We start from the raw sequence: 22628 nt of genomic DNA on the forward strand, positions 1-22628 counted from the left end.
ATTTGCAAACATTAGAGACGTTTAGGGGGAAACTGTTTTACACGATATTTTTGTTGTGCGTTTGGCAGAGCAAATAGTTGGAAACCGTTCTCTCAATCTTATTGGTTTGTTGTATTACATAAACTAATGTTTTTGTTTTTTTTTCCAGTAAAAAAAATGTAATATATTAATATAAATTGATCTGTAATATATAACTCCTGTGTCATTTTCAACAATAACCAGTTGTCATTTTATCCACAGCAATGGCGGATGTCTTCAAGAGCCTAAACCTCCTAGAGACCCTCAAAGAGTCTATAGAGAGCAACAAGTTATCGGAAGTCAAAGATGCAGTAGAAGATCTCCTCATCAGCAGGATCAACTTGGCTTTGGTGGGGGACCGCGGGGAGGAGAAGGCCTCCTTCATGAACTCCCTCCGTGGCCTCGGGCCCGGCGACGAAGGAGCAGCTCCCTCTCCATCCCCCGCTGCCCCGGAGGAAGTGGCAGGCTACCCCAACCCTAAACACCCCGACTTCCGCCTGTGGGACCTCCCGCCCGTCCCGACCACGTCCCCGTTCAAACCGGAGGAATACATGGACCGAGTCAAGTTCCCCCGCTACAACGCCGTCTTCATCACATTCACACAGACGCTTCAACCCAACAGTGCGGCGCTTTTCCTGGAGGCCCATTCGCTGCAGCGACACACGGTGTACTTTATTCTCCTCGCTGCTGTGGCGGACTCCGAAAAGGCCCCGGAAGAAAAGAGGAAAGTCAGTGTGGAAGTGTTGAGAGCTCGCGGTGTGACGCAGCCTAAAGTCTACATCGTCAAACCCTCCACCCTGGAGAAGTTTGACTTCCCCGATCTGTTGGAGGACATGAGCCGAGACCTTCCAGAGATCCGAGCCCACGCGCTTCTGTTGGCTTTACCAACGCTCACCTCAAACCTGGTCACTCAGAAAAAGGAGGCGTTCAAAGCGCTCGTCTGGGCCGCCGCCTCGCTGTCCGGCGGGATGTCGGCCATCCCCGTTCCCCTGGTGGCGTCCATGGTGGACTCCAGCGTCGCCGTGCGGATCCTGACGAAAGCACAGTTGTCCCTGTGCCTGGATGACGAATCGGTCGAGCGGCTGGCCCGCCAGCGAGGCGCGGAGCCCGCGAGATTTAAAGGGCTGCGGACTTGCGTGCTGTCGGTGGAGGTCACCAAAGGGGAGGTGAAAAAGCGGCTGGCGGCGGCAGAGAAGGACTTGGCCACGGCTTCCCCCAAGCTGCTGGAGATGGCGATACCGAGACACGCTCGCTCTGCCAGCCGCTCCTTCGCGGCCATGCTGCAAGCCTTGAACGCCGCCATAGACGACATGGCGGCCGACGCCGAGAAGATCACGGCTGCTGCTTTTGAAGAGGGGAAATGAAGTCGTAGGTTTTTTATTTACTCTTTGTGTGAGGTTTCCTCTTTGTTTTTGCAAGAAACCCGCGATTCAGATCATATTTTATCTTTTGATACAATATGTTTTCACTCCGAACACTATGAATACTATTTAAGCAGAACAAATGGCAAGTACTTCCAGCTTCTCTGTGCCTGTTGAAAAACCTTTGGTCACATACCCCGAAGAAGCGTTCACTATTAATAAAGCTTTAAAAGAGGAAGTGAGAAGAAGTTCAACTGCATGCATCCTGTACAAGCTGAAGGAGAAAATATGTTATCCTCTTCATCAGTACGCCTATAAAAGATTGTGTTCTCTGGGCTGCATGATTGGACATGCAAATTCTTTCAGATTTCAAGTCAACTGTGAAAACTTCCTTTTTAAAATTGTAGTTACTGTAGAAGAGAGAATGTGTTGCACGTACGGCTAAAAGCGAGTCCTCCGAGGTGAGAACAAGTTTTATTTGTATCTCGTGGTCTTAAATCTCCCGTTTGATTTTCTCACTTAACCGATAAAGTTTTCTCTATGTTTGAAGGTTCATCTTTGATACTGTGTGTCTAGAGAAAGTTGATTTTTGATTCATAATTAGGCATTTTGATAGAGTAGTAAATGTCTTACATTGTTAGTCATCTGGACTCAACTCTCCCGGGACAAAGTAATCCTGTACACACAAATAAAGAGGAATTTTGAAGTGAAATACTATGAAAGAAATGTTACAATTTTGGGGAGAATACTTGACCAAATCTATAAAAAAAAATAAAATAAATGCACTGTACTGCTCGGATGCTTGCATGTGGTGTGTTATGAGTTTACTTTGAATGCATGGCTAGTGAAGCAGACTAAAGTTGTTTGAAAAAAAAAAAACAGGTGTCAAATGACGACAACGTTTCTCTAAATTATATTTTGGATATTAAAAAGAAACTGCAATAAATCAAATGACAAAAGGTTTGTTTTGGACGCTGCTGTATCCAGACAATAATTACAACAACAGAATTAAAATCTATCAATCTATTTTGTGCTGTAATTGTGCTGCTTGGGATGTTTGAAAATAGATCGTTTATCTGTGTACAGTGCTTCAGAATGTATCAAACCACAGTCATTGTTAAACAAGGAAGAAAATGCAAGAAGACTATTAACTGTCAGAAAAAAAAAACAACAAAGAGGAAGAAAATCCATCTTCAGAAATTTCCACTGACAACAAAATCTACCTGGCAACAATGCTTAAAGTTTACATTTAAATTTCATTACATTAAAAATGCTCAGGTGTTATGTTGTGTATGATTTTTTTTTTTTTTTAATTTGTTTTTGTTGCAGAGATGAAGCTTTAGTCCGACATGAAAATGAACGCTCATACAGTCAGGTGGTTTGTATTTCTGGCCCTAATAAATAGTAGGTATTTCATTACTTCACAATGACAACTGTTTTCTACTAATATTTGCTTTAAAGTCACATTTACCACCTGATTATTCCACTTCTTTTCTCACCACTACAGATTCTTCTCGTGCTCAACCAAATCCCTTCAGTCTAGAAGTCAAACACCTGACAGCTAAAGCGGGGTCCTGCATTGAAATGAGCTGCAAAGTCACCAATGATGTTGAATCTAATGATGCGTACTGGTTTTGGATGAAGGACGCAAAATACAATGGACGCACCAAAACATTCGATGCCACAATCGTTTACAGTTCAGATCAAGTACAACGTCCGGTCAGTCAAGGCTTTGAAAACAGAGTGAACTATACCGGCTCTCTATCTTCGACTTGGACCAATGTTTCTCCACAGGAATCGTGCAGTATAATGCTCTGCGGCCTGAATAAAACAGACAGTGGCAACTTCTCTTTCAGATATATACACAGATCTAAAACTGATATTAAATGGGTCACTGAACCAGGGATTAACCTCAAAGTTGAGAGTAAGTACAAAGATTGAGATACTCAAAGATATATTCAAAAAATACATCGCAAAGTTTTATACAAACATTAAAAGATGAGCTGGTGTGGAGGAAGAGGATTATTGAGTTAAAATTAAATGATATGATTGTGTAATAAACACAATGGTTTTTTGGGGGGATTTTGAGTAAAATTGTGGCAATGTAAGAAGAAATTTGCCATGTGAAGAAAAGAGTAATACTACGTAATTTTATGAAAAAATTTCATAGATAAAATAAATATTTGTTGTTTGTAATTTTATTAAAAAAAACCAACTACGTTTTAACCAAACGGTAACCTCCAGGGCTTATTGATGATTCCAATGTGGAAGTTCTAAAATCTGCAGTTCCTCAAATGGCCACTTGGGGGCAGACTCCTAAAGTGGCTTAATCCCCATAAAACCGCTATGTTAAAATGCTCAACTTTACAGCAGAAATAAACAAAAAGCAGTTTTGGTCTCGACAGTCAATTATTTGTGACCTTTTTATTTTTCTTACCGATTTAAATTGAATTAAGGTTTAAAGTTAAAAACAAATTTGGACAGGGCTACTTTGAGTGACAGGTCTGTGCTGTCACACTTGGGTAGCTCCCTGTAAGTTTCAGTCATGGACTGTCAGAGCCACACAGAGAATCTTCCTGGTGCTGATTTCAGATACCGTGCTTTATTGGGCGCCCTCCGTTCCACCCACGCTTCACCTATTTGCTCCTTTTTTGGATTAGCCAGAAGTAAGGCAGACTCAGGCGCTGCCAAGATGGCGACAATCTCAGCTTCAAAACTGCTCTTTAGGAAACATATGGGTGACGTCACGGAGGCTATGTCATACAGTCAATGGTTAAAACAAAAAAGATCGTGGTTTGAGTTAACATAAGTCATTTTGAATAAGTAATGTTCCTCAAATTCAATGTGTTGTATTATGTAGGCCTACGTGATTTAATTACGTGACTTCAATGTTGACTTTTGCTTTCTCATTAGCTCAAACCCTGGTCGTCCTGAGTTTGTTCTAATCCAGTGACTCTCGACCTCCTCCTTACTCTGACGTCATCACGCTTTGTGCTTTGTCACATGACCTCCTTCGTTAACCCCGGTCATACATGTTGTGTACTTTGCATGCCGAGGCGAGGCAAAACGCGACAATGACACAGTGCCCTCTTGTGGACTGACGGGTGTATTACATGCTCTGGTGTGAAAGTATCATCAAGCGTGTTCTATGCTTTAAAGGAAAACTTGTAAACCGTTTAACTCACAACAATGACATAAACCCCAGAGCAGTTTTATAAATTACTTTTCTATATACAGTTAAAAAAAACATGTATTCATAGTAATACTGCATTATACTACTGGAGTATTCTTATTACTGCTGATGATGCGTTTGTCATATTTTCAGATAATCCCTGCCTGATCCTTTTTAAGAAACAACCACCGGTGAAGGAAAACACCACCGTAACACTTGAGTGTTCCACGTCAACTTCATGTACTTCAAACCTACGAATCGAAGCTTTGACACAACAGCCGTTAAGACCGAACGGGAATCTCACGACCGAGAACCCTAAAAGCAGCACATACATGTTTACAGCCCACTGGAAGGATGACGGGATTGTTTTTTCATGCTTCACAGAAGACAACACGGACAAATATTTGATTCAGAATATCAGCGTAACTGTAGAATGTAAGTTCATATATTTTTTATGATGTTTGATGTCATGTCTGTTGTTGAATGGTTGAGGAAACAAATCTATGATCCAAATTTTATCTCAGGGCCCGAAGTGCACAAAAAAAAAAAAAAAAACTTTAAAAAAATATGTTTGTGTTTTAAAAAGACCTTTTAATAGAGCATATGAAATCCGAGTTACTCCTTATAAGCTCCTACTTCTGTTCAAACAAAACTATTTCTATTTTAAGATCAGATTTAGTGACAACAATTAATCAGTCATGTGCGCCTTTTAGTCAAAACACAAGCAAAGAACATTTTAGGCAACAACTTTAAAAAATAAAGTTTTACACGTTCAAAATCAGAGGATTAGAATTAGAATTAAAGATTAGAATTACTTTTACCGTTCAGTCTTAAAGCTTTCTGACATTCAACTGTATGTCAGATTAATGTGAATTATTACAGTCGCACATCTGCCCTTGTAATTTGTGCAAAACGTCCACCTGAAGCTAGGAGACCTGCTTCCTTGCTGAATTTAGAGCTATAACTCTTTACTGGGACCGAAATCAAATACTAGTTCCATTTTGCACATTTTAATTTGCAGAAACTATTTACCTATGCTCGCTGTCTGAGACTGATTTCTCCTTTCTTGTACTGAATTTGTTGACACAGATGCTCCGACAGACACAAAGGTTACGATGAGCTCTGAACATGTCACCGAAGGAGACTCGGTGACTCTCACGTGCTCTGCTAACGGACAACCCAAACCCAACTTCAGCTGGTTTCAAAATGACCAACAGAAGTCCTCCGAATCCTCGGCCGAATGGACGTTCGCACCGACCGAGGTCTCACAAAATTTGTCGTACTTCTGCAAAGCTGAAAACAAACACGGGAGTGGAAAATCTGGTCCGGTCACTATTGATGTACAATGTGAGTACTTCCTGTTTTACATGAATTAGTTTATTTCACTTAAATAATGTACTTAACTCACCCACTAACAAGTCACCATATTTTGTGCTCCAGCATTTCCACTTCAGCTTGCGTTGTGTTTGCGATTCGCAGTAGTTTAAACCTATACATTTATAATGTTTAACATTTTGTCAGTGTTTGTCGAAAATCTGTGTAACTTTGAAAAAGAATCCTGTCTTGTATCCTTTAGTAATTTTGATTCATTACGACTGTATTCTCGGTGAATTGTTGCGGCGAGACAACATAAAAAAATACCTTCTGTTTTAGACGCCCCAGAAGTTGAAATATGGATTTCACAGCAGCCTGTGGGAATCCTCCAAAATGCTACCCAAGGAGACCTCATGAGTTTTACATGTCATGTGAAAAGAAGCAACCCAAAGCCTTTAAATTTTTCATGGTATAAAAACGAGGCTTTCGTTTCTGCGGGGGGAAATTATGATGTCGTCGTCGAGCCAGAGGACAGCGGCGTCTACACGTGTGAAGCCGACAACAAAGTGAAAGCTGGAAGATCAGAGGGACTTCAACTTAAAGTTCGATGTGAGTTTCACACCTCCTGGTGCTGTGCACAGAAAAGAAAATTAAATCACTGCTAATGCTGTCAGACTGTACCACCATCAAAAACATGCCAAAACCTTTTTCTTTTTGCAGACAGGCCAAGAAATAGCAGAATTTCCATCCATGAGGCTATTGATTATAATGTGAAAGTTAACTCCCGCCTCACATTCACCTGTAACACTGATGCAGATCCACAACCGTGGTACTCCTGGTACCGTTACAAACAGACGGACCCCTCGCGCTGGACGCTCTTGCCTGAAATGAAGAGCAACTATTCGAAGATGGCACTGAGATCAGACGACGCGTGTTACGTTTGCAATGCAACCAACTTCATCGGTTCAGGGAATATTAGTCAGCCGGTGTGCATAAAAGTGCTATGTAAGTATTTGTGTCCTGCTCAGTGTCCAGTCAAAATTCTCCATTTAAAACTGATTTACTCAAACGTTCACAAAAAGGTCGTCTTTTCCCCCCCTTGTCCTTTAATGCGTGACATTTCAAGTTAATATAAAATTGAATGGAGTTAGATTAAGCCGGACCAAGCTGTGTTTAGCCTCGCACACGTATTGTAACTCACCTGTTTTATTCATACAGCAGTCGAGGTGCAGAAAACAACAACGTGGCGGTTCACGACAAGCACTGAACCAGGGAAGACGGGACATTACTGGTTGCCCGCCAAAAGACGGAGCAACACGTAGCTTCTGTATGGATTGAACAAAGAAGCTAAATGGTGTTAATTAGCCACGTTTACAGATGCTGGTTGGTGGGCTTTGGACAGAGTCAGGCTAGCTGTTTCCATTAGTTTGCTGCTTATCTGCTTAACTAAGCTAAGACGCTACTGGTTGTAACTTTGAGACAGACATGACAGCGGCATGGATATGTTCGTAACCCCTTAGATTGAACAAATGTCAACGTCAGGTGGACTCCCTGTTCATGGACTGCTCCTGTGAGATCCCACAACATTGAAAAATCAAGCTCACGACTGTTTCCTCTCCACAGTTCCTCCCACCAAAACCGTCCTGTCCATGAACGCTGAGGTCAGCTCGGGTCAGCTCGTCAAGATCGCCTGCACTACTGAAAGCTACCCACCGTCTGCTTTCACCCTGACCCTATCAGCTGATCCAAAATGGATTGTCTCTAAACCAGCTGATGACCAAAACAGTTTCCACCACGAATTCACGGCAACTTCAGCCAACGCGGGCTATTACACCTGCTGCGCCTCAAACGCAGAAGGACGCAACATCAGCGTGCAGAGGCGACTGGTGGTGAAATGTGAGTAGTCGGGTGTCTTTTTGTTTATCAGATCACATGAAAACCAAAACTTTCCATTCCAGGTTTTTCATTGGTTCTCGGTGCAAAATATACAACTTGGTTTCAAAAATGCAAAAGCAGATCTTCACCATCTATTCATTCATTCTAAACAGAAACTCAAACCCCTGTGGATTTAGGGGCTGAATGGGACTCAACTCAAGTACTCTAGTGCATACTTAAAGAAGCACACACTACATGTTGTAACTTTATACTTTGAGGATGTAGATTTTCCATTCAAAATATATCCTGGGCTCAGAAGAGTTGATGATTTATTACTACCAAATAGTAAGTGCTTTAACATGACTTTACTAGTTGCTAATACGCTTCTATTTCTGCTCGAGTAAATTAATGCAACACTTGTAATAGGGTCGCAAACTGGGCATGCTCAATAAGCAGATCACGTGCACCAGAGACTTATGCCTGTCGAGGTCGGCTAGCATCTGATTTAACTGTACGCTAACTACAATTGGGACGAAATAACTCAATCACGCGGCTCTTCCGGAATTGCAAAATGTTATCGGATTGAAATCCTGATGGTGAAACGAGTCACTCCCTGGGATGTTTTAACATCTTTTATTTCACGTAACCGTCATTTATCCACAATTTTTCAACCATTATCAAGATGCAACCGGAGCAACGGCATAGGCTACCTGGCTATATATGAAGCAAACAAGGTTGTTGTCTCAAGGGGGGGGGGGGGGGGGGGGGAGTTCTGGCCTGCAGGTTTAAATATTCAGTTCCTGCTGAAACAAAGACACTTTGTGATATAATATAATAATGTCTCTTTTTCATGATATTTTGATAAACGCAGATACTCCCGAAGAGGTAAAAGTTGAGACTCGACCTGGTCTCATTGTGAAAGAAAACACGTCAGTTACACTGGACTGCAGTGCCCGTTCCTACCCATCAGTGACCTCTGTCACCTGGATGAAGATGACCAACGGGAAGAAGAAGCTCATCAAGGGCGCTCAGAAGACCTTCTCTGTGAAGTCTGCCGGTCCCTCTGACAGCGGACTGTACAGCTGTTCAGCCACAAATGAAATTGGAACTACAGAATCACAGCAGGTCGAGGTCAAAGTCATGTGTGAGTACACTAATGCGCTTGTGATGGTGTACGAATTAGCCAGTAGGAAATTCAGCACGTTATATTATCTATATTGTAAATACAAATAACGTGAAGTATCTTGGCGTTTCTTTAAACGACGACGTACTGAGTAAATATTCTTGTCCTGTTTCCGTTTCTCCTGCCCGTCCCTGTTCAGACGCTCCGAAGCACACAGGGATCACGAAGGGAGAAGAGGAAAAGCTGCCAGACGGGACGAGTTCTGTGCTGCTGAGCTGCTGGGCTCACTGCTATCCTCCAGTCCAAAGATATTCATGGTACAGGAAGACCGAGGACGGGGAGGAGGATGAAGAACACTCCAAAAGTCAGAACATCTCGGTGAACTCGAACCGACCGGGAGAGTACTACTGCGTCGCTAAAAACGAGATAAGTCAAAGAGCGTCTGACCCGATCAACCCGTTTCATAGTGAGTGAATTCCAAGAGTATAAATCTGTGCTGTATATTGCTTTTGGGCAACTTGTTGGAGATTTTGTGATATCAAACCAGCCAAAACACATTTTTTTTTCTCATGATAAAATCACAGCAGTCTGAAGCAGCTGTGTTCGAAAATCTGTTTATATGCTGATGATCTCCTTCTTTTTTTTTTTTTTTTTTTTTTTTTACCACAGACATGACTATGAAAGCCGTGAAGTTCTTCTGCTTGTTTTTGCTTCATTTCCTCATTTTAATCCTAATTTTCTTCTGGTACAGGTAAAGTATAAATAAGAAATGTTTCAAAAACAAATATGCACATACAGATGATTTACGTGTAAATGTCACCGCTGTCGTCTCCTTCTGTTTGTTTTTTTTAGACGCAGGCGGAACAAACCAGTTCAGCAAGGAGCTGGAGACACTCAACCCCGTTGTGGTTTTCTGGTGACGACTCATATGTGCAACCTTTGTTTTTTTTGTTTGTTTGTTTTTCACTTCTGTATTGAAAAAAAAAATTCAGACATAAAATGACGCATCTTTGTGTGTGAACTAATTCAGGGTTGGTGGAGTGGAGTGAGGAGGGGGAATCTGATTAACGAGATGGCCTTGGCAGACCATGTCAGGAGCAGAGATGAACTCCTGCCAGACCAGCCCCAACGATGCCAAACTCGTCCAGACAGCACGTAAGACAGCAGCCGCGCACACTGTCCCCACCCGGCACTAAGAACACTGTGTGTCGGACAGCGAGCGGGATGCTGCTGCTCATTCTGCAGTCAAAGAGTCCATTTAAGATCACAGCCGTAGTCTGCCCGAGTATTTATTCCACCCAGTCTCCGAGTATGCATGTTTTTATTCTTATTGTCACTGTTGTTCCACAGACCTGCATCCAGCGACAACGTTATTTACAGCAAGGTCAAACTGCCACATGGACAGCAGGTGGGTTAAGACATTCAAAACAGGCTCCTACATAAAAATTAAAAAAAATAACAAAACAACAAAAAAAAAACAGTAGATGAGAGCAGTTTTAAATGTGAGACTTCGCTAAAAATCACAATATGAGAAGTAGAACTTGAAGTGTATTCACCTTTATTAAAGAAGCAATCAACCAATTTCACATAAGTACTTGTCGTGACCATGTTTTCTGTGGCTTTGGAGGAAGTCGTACATTTCAGGTGATGTTTTCAGAGTTATCGCCGCTTGGGCTTGGAAACTGTGATAACATTGATAACAGAAAGGCTGCGTTGGAAACATGTATGAGAAAGGTGGTGGCAGCAAAGAGGGTGAAATGAAAGATGTAACTAAACCTCTGCGGCAGTGGCTGTTCATTTATTAGGACTAAATACAGTTACGTTTTACGTAAATCCCTCCAAATTTTCCATTTTCATTATGACAGGGATTCTTTTTTGAAAACTACCTAAAAGACACGGCCAAATAATCTCTCAAAATTGAACATTAATTAACTTACAGTTATGTTTTAATGACAAATTTGTGAACAGAAAGCGAATATCTAAATCTGAAAGCTGAAGTGCTGATCCTGAAAAAAAATAACAACACCAACCAAGTTGTAGGCGCATATAAGTACATGAAATTGCATTTGAAAATTCAAATGTAATTATAATTGTAATCTAATTAAAAAAGAATGTTCACCATTGAAATTTTGTTTGACCAAATTACCTGATATTCTCTGATTTAAACTTTTTTGTATAATTGGCAAAAGATTGCAAATTAGTTTTTTTTTTATGTTGTGCACAGAAAATACAACAATTTAAAACAAGACACGAACCATAATCAGTATATTTCAGGACGTCAAGGGCTACGTAGACAAAAAAAAAAAAAAAAAATTCTCAAAACTACCATGAAAACATCAGCGCTGGCCTCAGTCTCTGAAAACATGTATTTGTTTCGCTCTATTTTAGACAAGCGGATGAGTCTCCGCCTGATCAAGCTGTTGCGGTCTGTCCCCCCCCCCCCCCCCCCCCCCGTCTGCTGTGTCCTCACTGTTTTTTGTCCTCTCAGTAAATGTCCGTCAGCGCATCAATCATTCAGTATTATGGAGCGATGAATCAATGGATGACCTACGGCCTTCATTTTAAAGCATGAATGAAGTGATTCATTTGCTGCTGTACATTCACTGACGTCTTCTGTCTGCGTCTGTTCAGGCTGCCTCTGCACAACAGCCACACAGACCGCATGGTGGACACGTGGACAGTGATTCTCTCAACTATAGTCGTCTGCACTTTGCGAATAAGCAAAAGTAAGAATTCACGTTTTGCACATAATGTGAGAATAAGACATGTATTAATACATGCAGGTATTGTGATGATTTGTTTTCATAGGAAACCTGCAGAGGATGTTGTGTACGCTAAAGTGGCCAAGCCAAAGCCATCTGAAGAGGTCAGCAACCTCTAAATCTCTAAATTTGTTTTATGCATTATACTCAGTTTATTATAACATAGTACTGTGTATAGCGTTTGTTTAAAAAGTCATTTTGTGTAGAAAGCTAAACTGTATGAAGGAAAACTTTGTCCCCACAAGATTTTTCTGTTCATCTAATTTAGATCCTGTCAGAAATTGTAACACAAACAATCTGGTCACTCGCTCTTATCTTGTAGAAGCTGTATTTATTTATCTTTTTTTTTTTTTTTCAATTATTTTTATTTTTATTTGTTTTGGTGTACATAGTCTCTGTGTGTGTATTTATTCTTTTATTGGTCTTATTTAAAAAAAAAAAAATAATTATTCTTTATCAATCTTATTTCGTTTATTTCATACGTATTTGTAAATTTGTTCATACTGTGTACATGCTGCTGTGACGACAACATTTCCCCACCGTGGGATTAATAAAGTCTAATCTAATCTAATCTAATCTAATCTAGAAACAACAAGAGAGCCTGGGGGACTACGAGAACATCTACAAAGCACGTGCAGCCAAACTACCAACTCCATCCGACTACGACACAGACACCAGTGAAGATGAAGTGGAGGTCAACTATGCTCAGGTGACCTTTAAGACAAAGCTTGGACATCAGAGAAGCAACAGCGACTCCGACAGCTTCGAAGACAAGACTCAGTACTCTGATATCAAAATCTGAGTTTAAAATATTCTCATCCTACAAAGATATCTGTGCCACCGTGTGCCAAATATATCCGTAAATATGTTCATAATCATCAGGGTTGGCTTTCATCAGTCTATTTCTTTTGTTTTATCGATTAACTCCAGATGTTTCATTTTAGTGCATCTCTGCTTTCATGTGTGTGCATCAAACAGAAGCGGACAAAATGATCAGTATTGTTTCGTACAAACTTCTCAAATTTAACTTGGGTCGGTTTCAACCGATTCAAAACAGGGAAAATGTGCACAAAAAGACAACGACAACTCGAAAGGCTTCTTTCTCTTGCATGCATGTTGAATCGATGCACTGTGCTGTAAAGTTCCACTTCGTAACCCGCTTTGGCTTCATCCCTTGTCTGACTTCCATCTTAATTACAGGAAGAATCACTTTGTTTTTCTTTTTTCTATATAAGAGCAAACACTTTTATGCATTTCAGCAAGAACACATACAAAGTTATTAATAAAAAGTACTGAACCAATCTTGTTTCGTTTCTGCTTCTTTCACTCTGGACAAAGGTTAAAAAATAAAGACAGCAAACAGCAAGACAGAAGTTAGCATTGAAATATTAGATATAAAAAGTAGCATAAAAAACACGACGGTGTAGTCGTGAACTAGTTTAAAGGGAAGATTTAGACATTGTTGGGACGTTAAAGCCTCAGCCTCAGCATACAGGCTGGCTCTGTTTCTGTATCATGAAGAAACTACTTACTGTATCTATGTTCACGCATTGTATCATGTTTTTCTTTGTTGCTTGGCATATTTCAGAAAAGAGACACAAGTGTGTTGCCTTACACTTGAGTATGCTGTCACTTAAAGAGCAGATTTGACCTCCACTGCTGCTTTAAGAGTCTTTTCTGCTCAGTATTCCCGCTGTTGACAGCTCAACACTGAAGTGTTACATGGCAAAGTCCAGAATCCTGCTTCTGCTATTATTTCCCCTAAAATTAAGCAATCGCCTTTTCACTGACCTCGTCCACATCTTTACCTTGAACCAAATCAGGCTCTGCCAGTTTTTCTTCCTCCTTCACGCCTCCTCCGTTACAGTGCAGGTGGATCTCGGCGTACTCGGCTGTCTGGTTGGCCAGGCCTCGGATCTCGGCTTCCCCGGGCTCTCTCTCTGACCTGGACTGGAGTTTAGCAAAGTCCACATCGGTGTAGTGGAGAAAGTCTTCTTTGACGACTCCTCCTCCTTCCTCCTCCACAACGGCTTTCTTGACATAAATCACCTCCACCTGCGATGACTCGGCCTACAGAGAAACGGGAGCAGTTTGCTTGAGTTATAGAGAAGAAATGGTAATATTTATCTTCATCCAGTTAGGGCCAATTCAATGATATTTGGTGACTGTGGCTTATGCTGGGTCTTAACTATAGACTATGTAAAAGTGGACGTAGTTTTTGGGGTCTGAAAAATGAGGTCAATGCCGATGTGCCTTAAGCTGCAATACCACAGTGTGCCACTAGAGGTTGGCTCCAAAAAGCGTCAGTGGACGACCCGCTTTCCCACCCGAGCCAGAGCCGCCACAGAGACGTGCGAAGGTTCCTGTTTTTATGGATCTGTAACCCGCTGCACAAATATATATCTCCAGAATATATCAGTAAAAGGACATAAACTCACCAGTGCCTTGTCAAGTGAAAGGCTGCCTTTTCTTTTCCTAAAACCAACATAGAAGATTTTGGTTATATGAAGTCATTTATTATTTTTTTTTTTATTAAAGATCAGACATCGAGGCATGTTTTAAGACATGTAAAAATACTTTGCTTGAAACAATAAATTGAGTTTATTGTATGCATGTAAAAATCTAGCATGCAAATATTGCTCCTTTCTAATGAATTACTACACCCACCCGGGCTCAGGAGAGCTGCGTTCTCAGTGTACCTGCACACTGGAGGTTTTAAGTTTCCACACTACACATCAGACATGTTCCACATTGCACCATGATTGGCGTCCACACTAATTGTGATGTCAAAAAATCATGACCCACATACACGTCTCTATCTCAGATTTGAGCGCATACATCTTTCTGCACTTTGAAACATCCAATGATTTAATACAGAAGGAGTCTATTTAGGAGTAGACATGGCTGCCCGATGTTTAAATCAAAGCTCCAACAGCAATCTCAAAATGCAAATTTTGATGTATATACATGTATGTATATGTATGTATATATCCTTGTTTCAAAATGTCTGTTATCTATGGTATTAACTGTCTTTTTCACACTTGTTTCTCACCTGCAAATGCATATCAGCAGCAGGACGCACACCAGCATCATCCCCAGCGCTCCCGCTGCAGAGCCGATCAGCAGAGACAAAGGATGGAGGCCTGAAAGGTTTCCCACAAACCAAATCAGTTCGCAAAAGAGACAAACGATGCAACAGAAAATCCAAATCTAAATGCAGCATCGTCTAACCTAGCTGAGTTTCACTGGAGGACACGTTGAAAGCCAGACTGTCAGAGCCCAGTGAGTTGATGCCGAGGCACTCCAGAGAGGGCATGGGCTCGCTCACACTGTACAGGGTGATGAGGCTCCTCATGCTGTCGCTCCTCAGGCCCACCTCCCGGATCGGGATGTCAGCGGAGTGATTGACAGGTTGCCCGGCCAATTCCCAAAACAGGGAGGGGCGCGGGTTCCCCTGGCTGTCGCAGGTACATCGGATCTGGGATAAAATCTTGACGCAGCGGGAGGAAGGCAGAATCTCTGGAGCAACTGAGATGAAGAAGGTAATTGGTTATTCGTATTCCGTCACAGTGGGAAAAATAAAGGCTTACAATCAATTAAAAAAAAAACCAAAAAAAAACCATAATAAATCTCACAGGTGACATCAATACTGGCAGCGTCAGAGTATTCAGCTCCGTGGACGTTCAGAGCTTCACAGTAATATTGATCCTCTGACTGTTTGGTCACATTGAAGGTGAAGTCTCGCTCGGAGCCGACCACCTCCTTTTCTCTTCCAGCTACTCTGAACCAGGTGAAGTTCCCCGCTGCTGGGTTGGCGATGCTCTCGCAGGTCAGAGTCACAGAGCCGCCGTCCGGCACCGGACCAGGGGGGTCAGCTGACACCGAGGTGTTCTTAGGGGGATCTGAAAGGAACAAATCTTCCTGTTATTAATGGATCCAAACACCATCGGTGGTTTTTGTGGAGAAAACAAATTCAACATTCCAAAAAAAAAAAAAGAAAATCTTGAGATTGTCTGTGTTTCTTTCTTATGTTCGGTAAACGTTGAAATGAAAGGATGAGTTTTGTGTTTTGCACATTTAGGGTGTTAGGTGTGTTGGCAGCATTAATGCAGATCTATAATTTATCAAACAAAACAACCAGATATGGTGACAAATATCAAAGATCTCTTTAAAGAACTCATAAATTTCAGTTTTTTTTTCTCCAGTTGTGTTGAGGTCACAACTCATCTTTTAAATCGTAATGTTAAAGCCAACACGGACGAAAGATAATCTGGGAAGTGCACAGTGAATATGCTGAAATTGAACAATTCCGTGGCAACTCCATCTCCTGATGAAGATCATGTGATATGTTTGAAAGCTCCAGACCAGCAACTACAAATCAAGAAATTATCATGAATCAAGCCTCTTGTTCAACAATAAAATACCACCGAATAATTTGTCAAATCACAGGTTATGATAAAGGTCACGTTTTGATACTTTGATCAACCCGTTTACTGCTGGTGAAATACTGACAGAAACGAGACAATATTTTAATAATGGAAACAAACAGCAGCAGATAAATGTTGTCAAGTTAGAGGAGAAAAAACAAACACTCTGCTTGGCTCAGAGGCAGACGCGCAATGTATGATTTCCAAGAGACCCGAGGACACAAAAGTGACGCTACAAAGCTTTAAATCGAAAATACTTCCACAGTCAACATAAAATGCATGTACACTTCTTATTTGTCTTTTCATTAAACCGAGACAACATCTTGGTTTTCTGTGCGTTTGAAAATGACGTCTTAATGAAGACACAGACCAAACAAAACACCCACACATAAATTAACACACTGGCACACACGTGGGCACAGCGGCGCTCAGTCGTGACGGACCGCTGACACAGAAAGGATTTGGAGTTTGTCACGCAACATGACAACGTCTCACTGTCCGTGGTGCAGACGCTCGCGCTGCACAGTGAACGAATCTTGGCCCCAAATCCTGTTTTGAGTGAGCACAGCTGGACATACAGTGCAGAGGGAGCTCATATTCAGCGCACGAACACGCTGGGGACGGACAGACCTGTTGTTTGTAATCAGTGCAAATGAAAGTCTCTGCTGTGTTTTCACGAACTTACACTGAACGTCCAGCTGAACCGCTGCTGAACTTTCTTCCCCGAGGTCGTTTTTCGCTGCGCAGTGGTAGCCGCCGCTGTGACCGGGGTCGACGCCCTCTAGCGCCAAGGTCGGTCCAGTCTCCTCGTCCTCTTCATCGCCTCTGTACCAGGTGTAGTTGGTCACCGGCGGGTTGGAGCGGCTGTTGCAGGACAGCGAAACAGAGCTGCCCTCCAGGATGGGGCCGCTGGGCTCCACGATGACTGTTGTATCCTTGGGAGAGACTGGAAAACAAACACGCGCTGAGTTAAACTTGTCGGTCAACGGGTGTCACCTGCGTTTACGCTTCACTCTGACTTACACTCCACGTCTATCTGAGCGATGGACGAGTTCTGGCTTCCGTATTTGTTACTGACTCGGCAGTAAAACTGGCTGTCGACCTCTGACACCGTGGTTGAAAGCCTCTTCTTGGATCCCACGTCTGCCACCTGATCTCCATCCACTTTGTACCAGGTGTAGGTGTCCACGGCCGGGTTGGCGTTGGTGTTGCAGGTCAGCGTCACGGAGCTGGCCTCTTTTACAGGACCAGAGTAACTGACCGATGTGTTATTGGGAGGATCTGGAGGACACATTTGAAAATGGAAATACGTGAAGAGCTTGCACAAAATAGATTTGGACATAGATTGAGTGCAGAAAATGTTCAGAAACTTTGACATATTTTGACTTTATGTAGTTAACTTGAGAAACATTAGCATTCACATGGACTTGTGCTTCTGGCCACCTAACAAAGTTGAAAATCTGCCAAATTCGTAGCTCTGTTTTGGCCCCCTTAAAGAAAATATAGCTGCTAAATGCTCCACTATGTTTACTAGACAGTCTCTAACTTTGCCTATGAGCAAGTTTACAACTCAAGTGGGTTTTTTTTGTTTCTCTGTGTAGAGCTGAGGGAAACTGAATCAAGTGATGGTTTTCTGTAGCGGTTTGCCTTACGTTGCTTCAATTAAACACAATCATTTGATCCATTGTTAATGTGAAAATATTGATTTCAAAGGAAATCAATATCGCCTTGGCTTCGTCCAAAGGGAACAGAATCCATCTATCAGCACCTCAAAAGCTCACAAATAAATACGACACATTTTATTTGTTCGTTCTGTGCAAAAATGAAAGTGTAAAAATGACAGGTTGTGTTTTACGTGGGATTACAACTATTTCTTGGTTTAGAGAGGCATCTTTTACTGGAATCTTATTGTCACCGTGAGGCAACCAAGAGAAACTGCTTCGGATTAAACAAACAAGACACGACATGTTAAGAAGTGAGCTTTGGAGGTGCTGGTAGGCTTGGCTGTAGTTTCATATTTAATATGTTAGGTGGTACCGATCTTAAAATTACATTTTCATCCAAGTGTTCGAGGGTTTGTGGTCAAATGATCGGAGGGGCATTATTGCGGTCAAGACAATAAACAATCGCACACATTTTACAACACAAGATATCAGATTACCTCAAATCAGATAACATGTCTCACAGTGTGAACTGAAACGAGGCTCAACACGACATGAAAAAACCAGGAACATACTCACAAAAAACACGCAGAGTCAAACTTTTTTCATACAGGAGGTCACTGGTGCCGGTTTGTCGGTTGTAGAGGGCGGTGCAGGAGAACTTCTGTCCGTTGTGGAGGTAAGAGGCGGTGAAGTTCATCACGGTGGCCGCAAGTGTAGCCTCCACGTTCTCCTCAGTGTCGCCTACACTGGGTGTCCATGTCAGAACTGGAGGGAGGACGGAACAGGGAGCCACGGCCGAGCAGCTCAACGTCACCGGAGTCCCTTCTTCCACCTCCAGCTTGGATGGAGTTACAGTAGGTGTGGGGAGTGAATCTGAAGAGTAAACCAAATAAGAGGGATCACAAGGAGAACTACAATATATCAAAAGCCGCGGTGTTCATGCACAGGACGCAGCAAACCTTGAACAGTGATGAGGACACTTGTTTGAAAGTTGAACTTGAGCGAGTTGTCACACTGCAGTCTCAGGTAATAGTTGTCGTAGTGGTTCGAGGGCACGTTGTAGAAGACGGTGGTGCAGTCTTTGTCCCGGAGGATCCCGGTCAGGTTTCCCTGCAGGATGTTTAAGCCGGCGCTTGCTCCGGTGAGGCTGGAGTCGAACACCTGCGTGCGGCTCCAGCTGCCTCTCTTCCATATGACTTTACACGAGTCATCCAGGTGCTGATCCCAATCTGAGGGCAAGGTGAAAGTGCAGGGGATGACCACACAGGATCCGCTCAGGCCCTCCACTGTCTGAGGCATGGAGGCTGCCCACTGTTGGCACAAGATACCTGAAGGGGAAACAGCAGCGTTACAAATATCGGACAAGAAAAATGTTCCAATAACTTGCAATGTCACAATTGTTCTTAAAATGCAACAAAAAATACTGCAAATTATAAAAGGGAAAATATATGGCAGAATACACAAATTCCGGAGAGTGACTGTAAACACAGGTTCAAAACACATTTGAATGGGAAATAACTTACCTCGAAGTAGACAGCATATAAAGACAACCTTTAGAGCACCTGTCATGCTTTTCAGTCACGTTAATGATCCTAGAGAGAGGTACTGGACACAGAAATCAATCAATTCGATTTTATTTCCTGCCTTATAGCCAGCCAGGAAGACGGAAAACACTTCCTGACTGAAAGGAAAATTGATATTTTGTCGATCGGACGCACAAAAGGATCGCGTGATTTTTAATAATTTCTTTCCGAGCACTTTCAAAGGACCGTCTTTTATGTAAGTTAAGTGAAAGTATTCATACTGCAAGGGAATATTACGCTGTAAAAAGTAAAAGTAGCACCATAAAATGTATTTAAGTGAAATGATTTATGGTCAAATTCAATAAATTATCAAAAGGTGACTCATGCAAATGAGCTCAAGTGTTCTTTTAACATTATAAACATGAATTTATAGAACTGAAAAAAATAACATCATAGCTGGTTTTACTCAACTCAACTTAACTTTTAAAGCATCTTTTGTAAAAACATGCAACCCAAAGTGCTTCACAGAGCGTGATAACAGCACAGACAATTAGGTAAGACATAAAAACAATAAAATGTTCAAAAGAAAAGTTAATGAAATGACTAAATCTTACCTTAAAGCCAACGATGGTCTTCAGCATACGGTGTCTTTCTTTTCTGGGGGGAGGGAGGGGAAGCATATTTGAGATTTAAACACATTTAAACTCGTGAGCTAATTTTAAACTATATAATTATAACTGATTCAATTCTAATTAATAAAGAAGCAAATTAAGGTTTTACCAGCATTGAAGGGTCAGTGGTTATGATCCAACAAGTGAGTCATGTCAGACTGGTGTTGCGTCTGGATGGCACACTCGGCTGTTGTACGATGTGTGTGGGGAGTGGCGCTCAGCACAACAACAGGGTTTTGATGTGTAGCTCTGTAGACTTCAGCTGTTTCGCAGAGACTCACACGACACTTAAAACAGACTAAAATAACAAATGTGGGAAGTTTTATCAAAACATTTCTGCTGGTTGTGCAGTGGAGCTTCAAAGTTTCTGAACCCCCTTCAGAGTTTTCTATATTTCTCCATAAATGTGAGCAAAAACATCATCAGATTTTCAAACAAGTCATAGATTAACAGAAACAAGCTAAACAAATGGGAGAACGATATAAACTTAGTTGTTTATTGACTAAGGAAAGTGATCCAATATTTAAAATCTGTGAATAGCAAAAGTATGGGAACCTTTGTTTTCACTATCTGGTGTTACCCTCTCTGTAATAACTGCAACTAAACATTTCTTTTCTTTTTTTTTTTTAATTCATTTTTTTTGTCCTGCAAGTGGGAAATGTTTCAACACTAAGCTGAAAAGTTATAATATAAGTTTAGCTTTAAAAAAAAGTTTCCGACCTGTAACTGGAAGCAGAGACCATTTGTGGATACATCACTTGTCCTGTTGTACGGTGCCAAAAAAAGAAACTATGATTCAATACTGGCAAATTGAAGAGGAACTGGTGAAAATTTTGAGGTGGTTATGGGTCTGGCGTTGAAGGATATTTTGATCAGTGTCAGCAAGAACTTATATAGAGCAGGAAGTTACCTAAGAGGCTCCATAACTAGTGCAGACACACATGTTACAACATACACCACAGTAATGGTAACGTGTAAATACTAACTTTCATTATGTGAACATGTCCTCAAAACCACAACAGAAAGTCAAATTACTATTGGCACAATGGTGTTAGTGCTGGTGTCTCTCAGTGAGAAGTTCATTGGTTCAATTCCAGGCTGTGACATGCACGTTAGGTCCAAAATATGTCATACTATTGCATGTCGTCCGAAATATTTAGAAAAAAAGTCATACTATAGCATGTCGTCAAGATTATGACAAAAAAGTCATACTATAGCATGTCCTCCAAAGTCATACTATAGCATGCCGTCCAAATTATGAAAAAAAAGTCATACTAAAGCATGTCCTCTAAATTATGCAAAAAAAAGTCATACTAAAGCATGTCCTCTAAATTATGCAAAAAAAGTCATACTATAGCATGTCATCTAAATTATGCAAAAAAAAGTCATGCTATAGCGTATCGTCTAAATTATGAAAAAAAAGTCACTATAGCATGTCGTCCAAAATATGAAAAAAAGTCATATTCTAGCATGTCATCTAAATTTAGGGAAAAAAAAGTCATAATATAGCATGTCTAAATTATGCAAAAAAAAGCCATACTGTAGCATGTCCTCCAAATTATGGAAAAAAAAATGTCCCACTGTGGCATGTCCAAAAAAATGAAAAAAAGTCATAATATATTATGTCATCCAAAATATGACAAAAAAGTTTTACTATTGCAAAATATGCCAGTTGAGGTCATGATATCAAGAGACTTTTTTGTACATTTCGGTGTGATACACTTGTCCAATGAATTTGGTGTTTGTAGGTGAAACTAGGTGCCGGGGCTGCAGTTTAGGGGGCGCTAGCGAGCCATTTGGCCACGCCCATGCGCAAAACATATATTAGCTGTATCGTTTCACCACGCTGGATGTATGTGCCACGTTTCATCCTTTGCATCTTTGACCTTAAACATAAACTTCCTGTGTCATGGCGAAACATCAAAGTTTGCCGCATCGCCACGGTGACGCCTTTTGACAAAGTCGCATGAACTTCTTAATATGTCATTATCAACATGATAAGGCTATTCTGACCCGAATTTACGTTCACGTGATCAACCAGCTCGACGAAGCATGTGAAAGTATGAAAAGCTTCATTTCGAGTTTCCAGCAGGGGGCGCTATGACTATGAGCGAATATTACCATGCAGATGTCTTCAGGGCGGGGCTGTAAAGTTTGGAGAAGGTCGGTCCATGTACATAAGATTGACAGTAATTATAGTTTCATGGCGAGACGCTCAGAATGGCCGCCACGCCACGGTTACACCGATCGACGAAAACAAAATCTTTTAAAACCTTTTAATCCCAATGGTGTTAAGAGTGAACTGACAAAATTTGTAGTCGGTCCGAAAACTGCTGTAGGAGGAGTTTGTTAAAGTACAACATGTGCGAATCGCCAAAAATGGCGACTAAATTCAAAATGCCGGACTTCATGTTAAGTTTAGGTCTTCGTGCCAAGCGACTGTTTTTTAGATATTGGTATGATCTACATGTCCACCGAATTTCGTGCATGTAGGTGAAACTAGGTGCCGGGACTGCAGTTTAGGGGGCGCTAGTGAGCCATTTGGCCACACCCACTCGCGAAACCACTTACAATACGTCAATTTTCGCCACGACTGACGCGGGTTCCAAGTTTCATGAGTTTTGTTAAAGCTGCCAAAAAGGCACTTTAGCTTCATGAACGAGAATAATAGGGAAGAAGAATTCCTTAAAGAACAATAGCAAGAGCAAAGTTGTATTT

The 22628-nt window shown here is 41.5% G+C and overlaps 3 protein-coding genes across 4 annotated transcripts; 2 read left to right on the plus strand and 1 right to left on the minus strand.

Annotated features, from left to right (window-relative positions):
- The first annotated feature begins 242 nt into the window (after positions 1-242).
- Positions 243-1430, plus strand: irgq2 (immunity-related GTPase family, q2). Its single transcript, XM_069141399.1, has one exon. The coding sequence runs from the start codon at positions 243-245 to the stop codon at positions 1380-1382; it is 1140 nt and encodes a 379-aa protein (XP_068997500.1). The 3' UTR covers positions 1383-1430.
- On the plus strand, positions 1431-12926 carry LOC138193306 (B-cell receptor CD22). 2 transcript variants are annotated; one of them, XM_069141280.1, is made up of 17 exons: positions 1780-1840; positions 2709-2783; positions 2887-3303; positions 4705-4986; positions 5641-5898; positions 6205-6474; positions 6586-6870; positions 7489-7761; positions 8612-8884; positions 9063-9329; positions 9533-9614; positions 9716-9779; positions 9894-10018; positions 10214-10271; positions 11495-11589; positions 11672-11729; positions 12212-12926. In XM_069141280.1, exons 2-17 carry the CDS (start codon positions 2729-2731, stop codon positions 12425-12427), a joined length of 3078 nt encoding a protein of 1025 aa, XP_068997381.1. In that variant the 5' UTR covers positions 1780-1840; positions 2709-2728; the 3' UTR covers positions 12428-12926. The 2 variants fall into 2 exon arrangements, with proteins under 2 accessions (XP_068997389.1, XP_068997381.1); XM_069141288.1 differs by lacking the exons at positions 10214-10271; positions 11495-11589; positions 11672-11729; positions 12212-12926 and having other exon boundaries at positions 1431-1840; positions 9716-9793; positions 9894-9993.
- LOC138193320 (B-cell receptor CD22-like) lies at positions 12920-20879 on the minus strand. The gene is made up of 12 exons (XM_069141299.1): positions 20020-20879; positions 19854-19896; positions 19240-19321; positions 18676-19044; positions 18293-18589; positions 17076-17333; positions 16738-16998; positions 15261-15527; positions 14857-15153; positions 14678-14768; positions 14064-14100; positions 12920-13695 (listed from the first exon to the last, which is right to left on the minus strand). Exons 3-12 carry the CDS (start codon positions 19283-19285, stop codon positions 13393-13395), a joined length of 2226 nt encoding a protein of 741 aa, XP_068997400.1. The 5' UTR covers positions 19286-19321; positions 19854-19896; positions 20020-20879; the 3' UTR covers positions 12920-13392.
- Positions 20880-22628: the final 1749 nt, after the last annotated feature.

The sequence above is a fragment of the Embiotoca jacksoni genome, unplaced genomic scaffold, assembly GCF_022577435.1.
Source record: "Embiotoca jacksoni isolate LCO1_2020_lvr unplaced genomic scaffold, fEmbJac1.0.p SCAF_11, whole genome shotgun sequence".
Lineage (NCBI taxonomy): Eukaryota > Metazoa > Chordata > Actinopteri > Embiotocidae > Embiotoca > Embiotoca jacksoni.